Here is a 14,359-nt window from a genome sequence, read left to right on the forward strand (position 1 = left end):
TCCTGGTCATCAGAACAGGACCTGCACATCTGTGTGAAATGAAGGCTCCAAAATATCAAAGCCAAAGTTTCCAGTACTAAGAGCCTCATTTTCCAAGAAACAAAGTTCACTGATAACAATTGCTTCTCCAGACCACGACTGTCTCATTCTGAAATCCTTGTTTCATCTCACTAACAAAGCAAACAGTACTTAAGCAGCCTGGAGATGTCATGCACAGAGAGTTAGGCAGTCTCGTGGAGCTATTTTACATTTTAAAAAGCACTTATATTTTTACATGTCTAAATGTTATGACTTACATTAAAAAAATACAGTCAATCAACATTTCTATCTGTTAACACTACCAAAATTTTTTAAATTTTACATAGGATATTTTTTGTTAAATTTCTTTGAGCAGCAAGTTTCAAAACTAATCTGCAGTGGAATTCTGGGTGGACAAAATTCTTAACAGAAGACATTTTGCAATTTGCCCAAACACTGACAAAACTGTGATGAAAGCAAAGCATACAACTTGTTCTGTCCAAGTGATACTTCTGTTCAGCCTTTTTGTGCACTTATTTAAGATTCTGTGAGGAAAGTTGTATAAAATATAATATTACATAAATTCTATGTATAATAATCCTGATATATAAATCCTAAGTAATACCAAAAATAAGGAAATATTCCTTCAAGGTAGAATTCTTTAAAAACCCAAGTAAACCCTTCAGTTTCACCTATATGTGAGCTTTCTAAAAGGGAAATATTACTGAAAAATCTTATCATTTATAAACTGATCTGCAATTAAAGGAGAACAATAAAAATACCCCCTCAAACACCAACAAAAAAAGCCCTCCAAACCACTTTTATGACCCTCTTGAACTGCTCGCTCTCCAGAGAGAAGACTGCAACCTAAACAAATCCATGAAGGTGGCAGCACACATTGGTTTCAACTGGTTTTGAAATCTCACCTGCTTTTCTACCAAACAAAATCATCCTTTTTTGCTTAAGCCAACTGAACAATAGTTTGCTTTCACACAAGCTCAGATACCTTACAATAATTACAATAATAATTTGAGTCTTGATTTTAGAAGTTAATTTCTGAGACATATTGCTTGAGGGAGGAAAAAAGGGCAAAAGAAACCTCCAAAGCATAGATATTAGTAACAAAGATATTTGGGTTCAGATTTCTCTGAAATTGTCAAAGTGTATGTTAGGCGCTAAGCTAACCTTACTCTTGCTGGTTTAATGCCATTGCTCAGCCTTGTTTTCTTCATTTTGCAGAGCAAGATGATATGGGAAGAGATGCAGATTTTCGTCTCTGCCACATGATTTTCATATCTGCCACAATGGACTTTAGACCAGTAAGAATTTCTGGAGGGGAGACAGAGAAGATACATCCCACATGACACAACCCATCACCACACAAAATGACACCTTACTTAAGAGAGAAAAATGCAGATAGGAAGATGACTTGTTTAGCTCATTTGGTATGTTGCAGAGCAAAGCTTGCTTGAACTCCCGCCCATTTTACTAATTATTCCAAAGTCTATGCCTGTGTTCAGTGTTGTGAATCAGAGTGTGCAGAAACAATACCCTCTTCGCACTTAGAGACAAATTTAGAAGTCTGCTGTCCAGTTCATAAAGTTTAGGGTTTCTATGAATAAGCTTAATTAAGCCTTGGAGAATATCCAGGCTTCAGGACACAATTCCCACACAGAGCCTTTGAAGCAAGATTTCAGCATCATTCTTCCAGGAGACAAATGGATTTGAGTGATAAAGCATCGTATTTTTTTCCCCTTTAACCTGAGACAGCTTAAAATGGAACATTGTTATTGAGCAGGAACCAGCTCTTCCTTTATGTATTTTGTGTATTATGTCCTGGAATTTATCCAGATCCATAAGAAAAGTACCCAGAAATAAAACGAGGAAAAGAGCATATGAGCAGCCCCAAGCTAAAATGAATAGCACCTTACCCTTGTTTTTTAAAGAAATTCATCCCATGTACCACTAAACTTCTGGAAAAACTCTTTCTTCCCAAGCCCTCTCTCCTCCCTGCCTCATCACAGGTTCCCATTCAGGGCCAGTGACTCAACACCTCAACAGGGAAAACAGCCCAGGCTGAAATTTATACCCAACAGGATGGGAGAATGTTAAGCTCATTTCAAGGAGGAAGGAAGGAAAAGCCATTAGCAGTCAGAAAGGAAGCACATTTCAATAAGGCTCTTTTGTCTTTAGGAAAGGGAAAGCAAGCTGAGAAACGTTCTCCCCACTACACAGTTGTGCTTACATAGGCTTCTTGCTTGGAAAAATCTTTGATTTTGGCAAAATCTACACAAAAGAAGAAAAAACCTAAATTGCTTAAGAAAAGAAACCTTCTAAATAACAATAACACAGATCTGTTCTGGAAGAGATCTAAATATTTGCACCTTCCAAGTAAATAGGAGGAGTCAAGGCCTGAAGGTGCCAGATAAAGAATGTGCACTGAGTCATTTTTCACAGGAGCTATGACTGACTGTCAGACTGGCTCTGGGTGAGTGGCTGGGCACACACTGGGGACATGGTTCTGGGCTTTCTTTTCTTTTCTGTCTCACTAAGAACATAAGAAACAACACCCCAGAGTACCCCAGGAGGTTTCTCTGGTTGCCTCTGTGAGCCCATCAAGGTACAAGAACTCTTTATCATGCAGCTGTCCTCTAAAATGGAGGATTCAGCAGGGACACAGGGCAATGAGGTGCTGCTGCAAAGGAGGTAAGGCTGAGCTCTCTAGGACAAGGCCTGCAGCACACCCCAGAGATGTAAGACTTGGAAACATAAATAAGTCTTTGATTCACTTTTCTTCTTCTATGACAATGAGCAAATCCTGGAAACAGGCAAGTGTACAGCGGTGGGAGAAATGTCAGGCAGGCTCCTCCCTGAAATGGCATCTCCCTGTGCCGCAGGGGCTGTGGGACCATCCATCCACTGCATGGAGCTGAGGCCCTGTGCAGAACAGCAGTGCTGTCCTGCTACCCCTGCTTGCAATACACGCCTGGGTAGTTTTTCCAGAGAAGTTGCAGCTCCTCCTGCAGCTGTCCCTGTCTATCTGTTTCCCGCTCTTGATGAAAACCCTACAGCTTGGCTAGACTGGATTTGAGCCTTAACAGGGATTGTTTCACTTTCCTCCAACCCTCTCCAGTGGAAATTAGATGCATAAGCTATCTCCCAAGATCACACAAGACAAAGTATAATGGGTTATCATATTAGCTCCCTTCCATCTGACAACTCCAAGAATAGGAACATTATGTACCTGTCACTGCTTGTCCCCATTGAACAAAGCCACAGTACTTTATGCTATATACTACTGACAAGTTTAGGCCAAGAACAAGTCCAAAGCACCCTGACTCAGGCAGTCCCAAAGCACTCAGTGGTGAGTGGCACCAGTTCCACCCCAGAGTACCTTTGCATGGCACTGCAGACATGACTTGGCCATGGTTCGTGCCACCACTCATAATGTGCTCTTCAGAAAAGGGCCAAACAATAGAAGATTTGTGAGATAATGTACTGGAGCAAAGCTGAGTACTTAACATTTTGAAAAAGACAAGGGACTGATGGGGCTGAGCAGAGGCACACACTGAACAAAACCTTTCAGAGGCAGACTGGAGCTGCCCACATGTTACCAGCTACCGGCCTCTGACAGGCACGAACTGAGGCTCAATTGTGTAATGCAGATCAGAGGCTTTCACCAGAAGTCTGGCAAATTGAAAAGCTCTCTTAAGTTTTCAACAGTGGGGCTGTTAGCAGGAAGCACAGTTCATATGAACCTCACAGCCTTCCCAGGAAGAAAAGCAGCAGTCTACAAATGCAACGGGATCAGTACTCTTGTGATAGTAAAACAGATCCTAATAACATGCTGCCCTTTATTTGAGGAGGCTTTTCCTCTGCATATTTCAACTCTCCACTTTTGCTGAATAGTTTTTGACTACAGAAGGTAGTATTTAGATTTATTACAATTATTTAGACTAAGAATACATTATTCTTCAGTTATGGCCAAAACATAATATTGCTTGTTAATATTATTTCTCAGGAAAGCAAATTCCCTTCCCAGGCCTGCTCCAAGTAGCTGAGGTGTGGGACTGCTGCCCAGGACCTGCTGGTGGTGGAGCCACACGTTCATGTGAACAGACTGTCCCTCCCAACCTGGGCACCAGCCCTGCTTCTCTCTAGCTGGGTCTGGATCTCCTGCCTCCTCCACACAAGGAGCCAAAAGCTGGAAGACCGAGCCCTGGCACAAGCTATGCTGCTGGGGCACTCCCTGCAACACACTCTGTGATCCTAGCCTGACACTGTGCAAAGAAGGCACCACTGCTGATTTAAGAGCACTCTGAACTGCAGTTGTGGGAATCAGGGACAGTATTCTGGCCAGTCTCAACTGGCTTGTTCTAACACTCCTTTTCAGGCAACTGCTACTGGCTACAGTCACTGACAGGATATAGGGCTAGGTGGACCCGGCACAGCTGAACTCATAGTTGCAAAAGAGCACTGTAAGAGGAAATACACATCAACACAGATTAAGTTTTTTAGGTGTCACACTGGGAATAATTTGGCCTGCAGAACTTTGGCAACAAGGGTAGAGTCGCATGCTGTGACTTCCAGATCTGCATGCCTGACAGAGCTCCTCAGTCAAACAGCAATTCTCATCAAGAGCCTCTCTGGTCATTCACTGTGAAATATTCTGTTCAGAGGAAAAACTATTTTCAAGTTAAAGCAGCGGTTTTTAATTTATAATGATTTTTAAACCTATTGCTTTTTGGCCTGAAGCCAGTAGACGAAATTGTATTTATATTTATAGATCAGATTACCTCCTCATCATTCACACATCCATCTGTTAAAAGGAGCACTTTTCATATATACCTTCTTAGGGAAAAAAACCCCCAAACAAACCCCAAGCCTTTTAATTTCTTCAAAGCCTTTCAATAACTATAACTGAAATTAACAGCACCCACTTGTGCATGAATTCTATTCATTGCTATTTGTCATATAAGCCTCTGTTCTGTAACAATAACTTAGATGACAGTAAGAAGTAAAGAATTGGACAGAAACCTGTAGAAGTATGAACAAGCCTGTAGAAAGATGAATAAACCTGGGGTGGGTTTTGGCCATCTGATTCTGAATGGATGGGGAATGGAGCTCCTGCCTGCAGCTACTATGTGCCAACACCCTGCTTGCTTCCCACGCTGCCACAGCTCCCCTTCTGCCTTCAGCTTAACACCACACCACAGGCTGTAAAACCCAAACTAGGAAAAAAGAACAGGCCAACACACTCCTGTACAACTAACAATCACTTTTAACAAACACTGCCTTGGATGGATGCTACAAATCAGTGGGTTTTAAGATTTGAGTCTGTTTTTAGGGGTTTTTTTAAGAAAAAGCTTGCCATCTGCCTCAGAGACAGATATGTAATTCAAGTTTATGCCAAAGATCACAGATAACAAAAGATGTTTGGATAGTTCTCTCTTGAGGTGTACTCACAGACAAGAAGAGTGTATCAGTATCTCTTCACACAATCCTTCCCCTCTGCAGTTATCTCAAAGTAGTTCAACCTGGAGAAATTCATACTTTAGTATCTGCTGCTACAGTAAGCAAGAGGGAACCATGTCTAAAGTGGAAACATTGATTATCAAAGGCATTCATGCTTTGGCCCAGATTTTGGCACTGGCAGCTTAAATGCTGGCCCAAATGTCCCCCTGCTGCCCCTGTTTCAGCCCTGGCACAGCCCCACGGATCAGAACAGCTCTGAGCCAAATACCCGAGAGCCAGTTCCCTACTACAGCTCTTCCCAGATCTACTGTCATTCCCCCTTACTCAGGCAGATTAAAAAAATAATAACACTAATATAAAGAAAATATTTATTTAATGCTGTAATCTCAACAATGATTGTTCTGGAACAAGTAGTGATAACAATGATCACTGTGAGCAAACGCCTGTTTTGCAGAGCAGCCTTGGAAGCCACACCTGCAGCTCTGAGCACACCTGCCAGCAGCTGCAGATGCTTAGTCACCTCCTCAGCACAGCAAACAACCCAGCAGCCTCGTCTGTGCCTGCCTCTGATTTCATTTGCAAAGTTACAGATGTGCCTACTCAAAAGCACCCTTTACAGGCAGCTCCTCATAACATTAAAACCCCTTTACACCTTCTGAATAATTCTAGCTACTTGTACAGCAGGGATGTTGTTATCCCATCTTTAGGGATTACAGTTGAATTACTTTGCTGTATATTATCCTCTACCCAAATATTCAAAAATCACGTTGACTGCTTGTCTGTGCAGGAAGTTAGAGTTTCAGCTGTATCAAAGGAGAGAAAAAAATCCAAGCTGTGTCTACAGAGAGCCTCCTCTAACATCCCTTCCCCCAGCTTGTACTGTGCAATTTCAATGTCAGCATTACTGTAGTTCAGCCAGACTGCCAAAGCCTACTTAAAAACTGAGCAACAGAGATTAGAGATGGAGTGGCTCGAAAATGAAGTTAAGCAAAACCTTTATGCATTTATCATAAAATGATAGGCTTCATAGTCCATGAGGATATTACTTGGAAAACAATCTGCAACTGTGATGAATTTCCTTAAGCTTCTGCAAGCACAGGTCTGTACAAAATGGGATTAATTCAAAACCTTATCAGCAAAAATTCATATGGCCCAGTTCATGGATCCTGCTTTACAGGGTTAAAATTTAAGCTATCTGGTATCCTATGGAAGAAAAAATTGTTTTTATAACCACAGTTATGATTCTTAGAGTACAGTTCTGCCCTTGAGCTGGTTTGCTATTTCATTGTTCATAATGAAGCCCTAAAGGAAAAGCTCAAAGGAACTAAAAGGAAAAAGAAGAAATCTCAAACTATTTTTTTTATTTAAGTCTTCTGCTGACATTGCCATTTCCCCAAAATAAATATTTATTACACTCTTTAAGCAAAATAAGATTTAATCCACAGTTCAGTTTTGAGATAATACTGAGCGTACAATGGGTTTTAGTTCCAGCCTCGTTTTCTTGAGGTAAAAGCCGTAGGTGAGAACACCCTAAACAAGTGTTTCTTTTGCTGCTGATGTAGAAAACAAAGCTTGGGCATCCTGAGGGACTTTTTGCAAGTGCAGTGAGCCACATGCCTGTCTCTACAGCGATATGACAGCAACAGCCTCTCCCATCACTCAGAAAGGCAGATCCATGAAGCAGCAGCTTGTGTTCATGGGCCATCAATTGGATTAATCCTGCTGTGAGCAGATGGCTCTCCCTCACCTTACAGCACAGGAGGCTGTGATAAAGACATCAGTCATGGATAATTCAAGTTATCAGAAGCTCCATCGGAAGCACCTAAAGGGTGCTGACTGCACACCAGCTGCCTTCAGGAACTGGATTTTGACTCGAGTTTGCACACTCTTGATTTCAAACCAGCCTTTTCCAATTTTTCAGAAGGCTAGCAAGATTAGTAAAGGCAGATTAAGATTAGTAAGGATGGATTTATGCAAAACTAAAATAGACTTCATTTTAAACTCCATGACGTTCTTCTCACAGTGTAACAGATTCTTCTTTCGAAATTACAGTACAGTGATATAAATTTGCAAAGAGGGAAACCCTTGAATATTCTGAAGCTCCCTCAATATTTATCTTTCAAGAAGAAAAGTTATCAAATCAGTTCTTCTCCCAAACACTCAGTGTGTGATGTTAACAGTGAGATCCTCTTTCTGAGACACTGGGTCCTGGGAAGCTGCTGCAACAGCCTCTGAACTTAAAAATCTAAAGCAAGAGATCAAGCTGAAATCTGCAGTAGCCTCCCTTTAATTTTTGATTATGAGGCCAGGCCAGTTTCTCCACACAAGGAGTTCAAAGATTTAAGAAATGCACGTTAAGTTTAGCAAAACGTTGATGAGCATTCCTATCAAGAAGTGCATGCTATGTTTAGCTAAACTGTGATGGGCTTTCCTATCTGGGAACATTAATTAACAACATCTCTTTCTACTGAAGAAAACACAAAAAGAAACCAGGCTTGTGAATCAAAGCATAAACAATGACATCAAATACAAACACTGTCGTTCCCAGAGATGCTGACCTCTGACAGGCACTTGGAACACAGAAGCACAATTACAAGAGTTGCCAATGTCTTGATGGAAGCCAGCAGCCTGTGATCTATTTGAAACACTTTCCTCACCCAACACTTAATATATCAGCTCCAAATTTTCCAGTCTGTTTGCAGTTTTTAACAGCATTAACCGATACTCAGCCTGTAATGAGTTCATTTTTAAATGTAAGTCTCACTGGATGCAATTCTCCACAGTTCCCAGAAGAAATGACTGCTAACTTCATGCCTTGGCCCCTGGAACCTTGTTCATCCAAAACCAGTGCTGGACTGAAACTGAAAAATTTGCATAGGTTTCTATTAAAGGACAGAAATGCAACTAATGGCAATCTCAAGGGGTTTATGATACCAATATTCAAACAAACCTGATTTCAGACTTTGAAATCATGGGTTTAGCTGGTAGAGTTGATTGAGTACTTTAGACTTTCAAGGCACATGACTTACACCACATGATACTCCAACTACAAATTTGGCTCATGTCAATAAAGCACATGCTAAATGGATTAAGGGTTGTCTAACTGACAGATCTCAAAGTAGTTGACAGCATAAAGTCACTGGGGAATGAAATTGCTTTAGCTTGGTTTTGCATTAATCAGAGTTAGCCAAATGCTCATGCAGATACATAAAAATGCTGAAGTCTAGATATAACCAATTCCTTGGAAGAAATGTTCTGCTAACACACAGATTGGCAGGATGAAATAAAAAATAAAAGTATTAAGAAAAAATAAAAATGTGAACATATTCAGTTGACATCAGTTAAACAGGCAAAGCCAGAGACAGAGTTACACCTCTGATAACAGAGAGCACAGGCAACCACTTCAGGAAAGATGTCTTGAAGAACTTCAGCATCCTGGAAGGTGAGTGACTCAGGAGCAGCCACTGCCACAGCACAATGAATAAATGACTCACAGAGCCTTCAGCTTTCTGAAACAAGGGAACAGAAAGTCAGGGCGTGATTCTGTGGCACCACTGATGTATTACATTCAAATCTTAGTATCCAAATTTTTAAATTTGCATTGGAAAATTGAAGGTGGCAGAAAAGAAGCCACCATGAAAAAAATCTGAGTGTTGCAACAACAGGTTTCTATAGGAGACTTTAACCACTCTCTCTGTTGGGAAGTGACAATTATAAACAGCAAGAAGTAATCCTGAGGAGATGCTAAAGGACTCTTTACCCAGGAGGGAGGGCACAGTGGGGCTCAGTCCCAGAAGCTGCTGCACAGTTCAAGCAAGACAAATTAGAAATATAATACCAATTTATGGATGAGGCCAATTAGTTATTGGAAGGAAACAAGAAGTAAAACAGCAAATACTTCACTTGGTGTCATTAGATTGTAAAACTGTAAAGTTGTAAAAATTGTAAGCTTTTCAGAAAAATGTACTTTAATCAGCAAAGTAATGCTCATGGGTGAGAGATGGTGAAACAAGATAATTGTTCCTTTTAGCTGTACCTTTTTTACATCTGTGCCAGATCCTGCAGAGACTTTCAGGTACACTTGTGGACAGGCACACCTCTATCATTCTAGTAAGGGTTGGATATGAAGTAAACATTGAATTACTTCAATATTAAATTTGAGAGTGGAGAAAGGCAATCATAAAGCCATCATTCAAGGCTATGATGATGAGATGGACAGAAACATTAAGTAATTAAATTAATACTGACATTTTCTAGGCAAAATTAGCTCTTGGGAATACTGAATCAATATCACAATCTCCCCTGAACATTACAGGGGACTAGAAAGTATTAAAGCTAGTTTGATATTATATACACATTTACATAATCTTGCAGTCATTCCCTTAGACCCTTATCACAATGCACCTTTAAATATGAAGTTAAAGAGCTACGTTTTCCACAGTTCACATGAATTAAAAAAGCTTCCTGTACCAGAGCCTCTCAATTATGTATTGTATGCCCACAATTAGGTATTAAAACAAGTAAGAATGAAACAGGAAGGGAAGCAAAAACTATGCAGGAAAAAACCCAGCAAAACTACCTGCACTCATTCAAAACAACACTGCAAGGCAACTTTTATGTTTAGACTACTGGGCTTCAAATTTCCATTATGTGAAGTTTCAATTCATAATTCAGGAGCCAGTAGCCAGGTTCTGTTTGCAGCTGAGCTAAGTCCTACCCTTCTCTTGGATTAGATCCAAACTCTAAAAAGGGCAAGAAGGCCATCTCTAAGAAGGCAAAAAGACATTTAATCTATTCAGGAGCTTTCAAGATCTGCCGATATTAAAGAGCATCACATGTTCCTTGTCCAAGGCTCATCCAACATGATCCCCTAAGGAGTAATGGAAAAGTTAAAGACCCAAACCTACTAAACTGAAATATTTACAAAGGAAAAAAAAAAAAGTTTGAGAGATTATTCCACTCATATCTGCCCTAGATATTCAGATACAAATCAGTGCTTCCCTTTATTTCCTTATTAAATCACAAGTGGACTCATCATCCAGTTAGAAACAGATGCACTAGGATTATGTCAATATTTCTACTGCTCACAAAGATCTAATATCAAAAGATAAAATGACCCCACAGGTGTGTCTATGCAAGTGTTTGAAAAATCAGATTTTTTTAGATTCACTGATGTTCAAGTCAGGAAATTTTAGAAATTCAAATTAATCAAGGAGAGAGGAAGAGCAGTGAACAAATAAACCAGCACTCTCAGAAACTATGGTAAAAACATTATTCTTCATAGCTTAACCAAGCTTAACTTGTTTATTTGTAATTTCAGATGTTCAAACTAGTCACATTTCCACAAGTGAAATCTAGAGATCTCCCTAGAAACTCAGGTATTAGATAGATGGTAGATTCAATCATTTACAGCCTTCAACCTCGTATATGCAAGTCCTTCAGTCATTTTTACATGCAGTCATGACTTTCAAATAAAAAACCACCAGAATCTCTGGCTAAGATATAGACAACTTTGCAAAGTTAAAGATAACCAAACATTTTGTTTCCAAGGTGGTGTGTAATGAAACTCTGATCATCTCTCTGCACAGCTTCCAGTTCTTCAAAATACGAGTGTGATGGAGCAGCCTCCCATTTCCACAGATACTCTCTGACATGTGAGTGTGATGGAGGAAAAACCATTTGCCAAAGCTGCTTCCTTGAGAAAGTCCAAGGGATAGTGGAGTGCGGCTGACAGGATCAGGGTGAAGCCATCAGTCCTTGGATGAAGGGAGGCAACATGAAGCAACATCAATGCTTTGTTTGGAAACTGCAGCCCTCCTACTCCCTGGCCCAAGCACATTGCATGACAGCAGTCCAGTCATGTAGGACCCCCCTCCTTCCTCTCCTCTGCTTCAGAGGGAGAGAAGATTTTCAAAATTCTTAAGAAAATAACACTTGTTTGATACCAGAGCATGAGTTCAGCAGGCTCATCCTCCTGCCTCTGACAGGGGCCAACAGCAGATGCTTAGGAAAAAACCCTAAGAACTAGTCATTCATCACTTCTTATCTACTCCAGCATTCCTGTGCCAATGACAGTAAAGCTCAGGGCAGACAGAGCCAGCAAGCTCATAACTTAGCACCAACAGTAAAATGTACCATTCTCATTCCAAGCAAGACATCTGAGCTATCAGAAATTTGAAGCAGTTCAAGATGCAAGATGAAGGGCAGGTACATCTATCAACTGTGCTTTTGGTTGAATGCACGTTTTTCATAGTGCTGGATTTGATGACCCATGAAGTTATTCCCTGCAATAATATCAAATCAAACAGCACTTGGTTTTTTTTGACTTCAAGCAGTGAGAGGAGCCCCAAAGAAAAACAACCGAAGGATCACAGCTATATTTCTGAGGAAATTTGTTTCAGGTTTGAGGTAGTCTCCTCTCTGTCATTTGGTCTCATTTGACATGCTCAGGTATTTCTTACAGCCCTTCCTATTGTTTTAGAGATATATGTGTATATAGTTCATATATAAAGAGGAAATTCTAAGCAAAGATGACCTGTCCACACTGGACAATTCATTGGTCAGCTCCTGCCAAATGATTTGCAGTAGCTAAATGCTGCTGCTTCCTCCTGAACAGAAATGTTTGTGTCACCCTTCCATTTCAGAAAGAGCAATGCTGTTCCAGGCTTCCAGCTCTCTTCTCAAACGTGAAAACTGACCAATGAAGTTAGAAACCATTCAGCTGACAGGGTAATTGCAAAAGCCTGGCATTTCCTTAGGAAGCAGTCTAAATAGAGTAAATAGCTTTATCCAGTATTCAGATTCAGTCTGGGCATCTTTGGTTGGAATACCAAAAATAGTAAGGAGAGATAAGAAGTTGCTCAACAGAAATGTGTTTTTTAAAAGCAGAAACTAGGAATGTAACATTTGCAGATATCTGTGAAGCTGGGAAATACCAATATATGAATCATCCAAGCAGCCAGCTTGTAGCATTCAGTGGTTTTCAGCACTAGACCTCTGGCAGGTTAGTTCTTACCATCAGAGAACACTCACCTGGACACAGCTTGCCCTTGGTAAGCCAATTCAAACCTGGCCTAACAGTGTATTAACAGATTCTACTGTTTTTTAAGGTCTATTTTGGTTTAATCTCTTCTGCAGAGTCAAATAATTAGAACTTGCTCAAGAAACATTTTTCATGAAAAAACCAGAAACCATAACTAGGCTTCCTACACTAACATCACACAGCATGCCCAGGTATTCACATCTGTGGTTTTCACTTCTTATGCAATCATGTAGTCTGCTTTTTGTTTTACTAATTGGGCAATTTTACCATTCCATTGCATTTTATACAAGGGCCATTTATATAAGGCCTAATCTCACTAAGTGTCAGAACTAAAAGCTCTTCAGGCAGGAAGGCAATAAAATGATCCCAGCAGAAAAGGCAAAGGCCTCCAGGATCAATTGCCAGGGGCCACTAACCAAGCACCTCCAGGCTCTCCACACACCTGAAACAAAGCTGTGCTCTGGAAATGGGTCTCCTCATGAACGAAACTGTCCAAGGAGGTCAGAAAGCAATGGCTGCCTCAGGACCTCAGGTTATCACTTCAGCAGATGCTATTTCTGTTATTTTCTTCTGCTCTTTTCACTGAAATGAAAGTGGTTGATGGAGACACTGATTAAGCCTACAGACATTTTGTACCAGTTACTATCACAGGTCGCTGTTCTAAGATTTATGGCACATGAGCACTAACACAGAGACACTGACAAACTATATCAAAGAAACAAAAATCTTTGTTAGTGAAGCCCATGATAAAGCAGTATCAGCCATTTTTCTAGGCATGCAAATTTAAAAAAAAAAAAATTAAAAAAAAATCCTTCTTTCTGTTAATAGGACACTATTTAATGATTTATTTAACCGAATATTTTCCAGCTCAGGAGAGAAGTCATGTAGGAATTAGACACTCAGATTCCACTTTAGTTTACAGCTCAGCAAGTCAGGTGTAGGTGTTGGAGGGAAGCTTGAACCCAGACATCTATTTGTTTAGATACCTCACTGTAACAGACAACTAGGAATTTTGCCATTCCTAAAGGTCTCAAATACGCACAAACACTGAGCACTCAATCTTGGCTTTCACTGCCTTCCTGCCAACACACAAGGCACAGCAGATATGACCTCCAGAGCCGCTGCTTTTTGTATCAGTCTTGCACAGCGGAAGTGAGAAGCAACTGTAAGTAGTCCAATATGTTGATTCCCATTATAGAGGGGAGGCACACCCTCCATTCCCTTCGAGCACCCCTACTGGCAAAAAAATGGTCTTGGAGGGCAATGTCATTTTGTAGCGTGAACTAAGAAACAAAATAATCCCCATGTGATGAAACCCTGCATTAAGAATCTTTCCCACCTCCAAATCTACATCTCAAGCACCAACACCAAACATATTTCAGAGCAGACATCAGCTGTTGTACAGAGAATTCAGGCTCAGTCTCCTAGCAGCACCACTATTAATAGAATCTGTTTAGATTAATCTTCAATTTCAACCTTACCGAACTCTGTGGACTGAATTCCAAAAGCCAAGATTATTTAGGTGTCCAAAACAAAATTTTCTTCCTCAGTTTTCTGCAATTGATGTACATAATGTCAGAATAAGTCCAAACAACAATATCCTCAATAAGTAGCTTATCAGTCCAAAAGACTGGAATAAGAATATTTCACCTTCATTAGAGATTAAGTGGCCCACAGGGGCTTGTGTTTTTGCCAACATGCCTGTTCTATGGTAGAGATGTTTAAGAATCATATAGTTCTACAGAGTTACTTCTAGGATTAAAGCAACTCTAATGCTAGTGTGATGCCTTTGAAATTAAAAATATACACATGCTGACATGTTTT

General features: G+C 40.3%; 1 protein-coding gene across 21 annotated transcripts in view; it reads right to left on the reverse strand.

Annotated features, from left to right (window-relative positions):
* The window catches only part of ZDHHC8 (zDHHC palmitoyltransferase 8), a 116,279-nt gene that overhangs the window by 58,666 nt on the left and 43,254 nt on the right, over positions 1-14,359 (reverse strand). Inside the window, exons 1-2 of one of the 21 annotated variants that reach the window (XM_086856188.1) lie at positions 14,017-14,089; positions 12,978-13,117 (exon numbers count right to left, since the gene is read on the reverse strand). The exons of 19 other annotated variants lie outside the window; for them this stretch is intronic. In XM_086856188.1, the coding sequence (XP_086712314.1) occupies positions 12,978-13,015 (38 nt within the window). In that variant the 5' untranslated portion in view covers positions 13,016-13,117; positions 14,017-14,089. Of the gene's footprint in view, positions 1-1,203; positions 1,348-12,977; positions 13,118-14,016; positions 14,090-14,359 lie in introns of those variants that run through there. One more of the 21 variants, XM_086856187.1, reaches the window with a different exon arrangement.

Source organism: Cyanistes caeruleus, chromosome 18, assembly GCF_971803275.1.
Source record: "Cyanistes caeruleus chromosome 18, bCyaCae1.hap1.1, whole genome shotgun sequence".
Taxonomy (NCBI): domain Eukaryota; kingdom Metazoa; phylum Chordata; class Aves; order Passeriformes; family Paridae; genus Cyanistes; species Cyanistes caeruleus.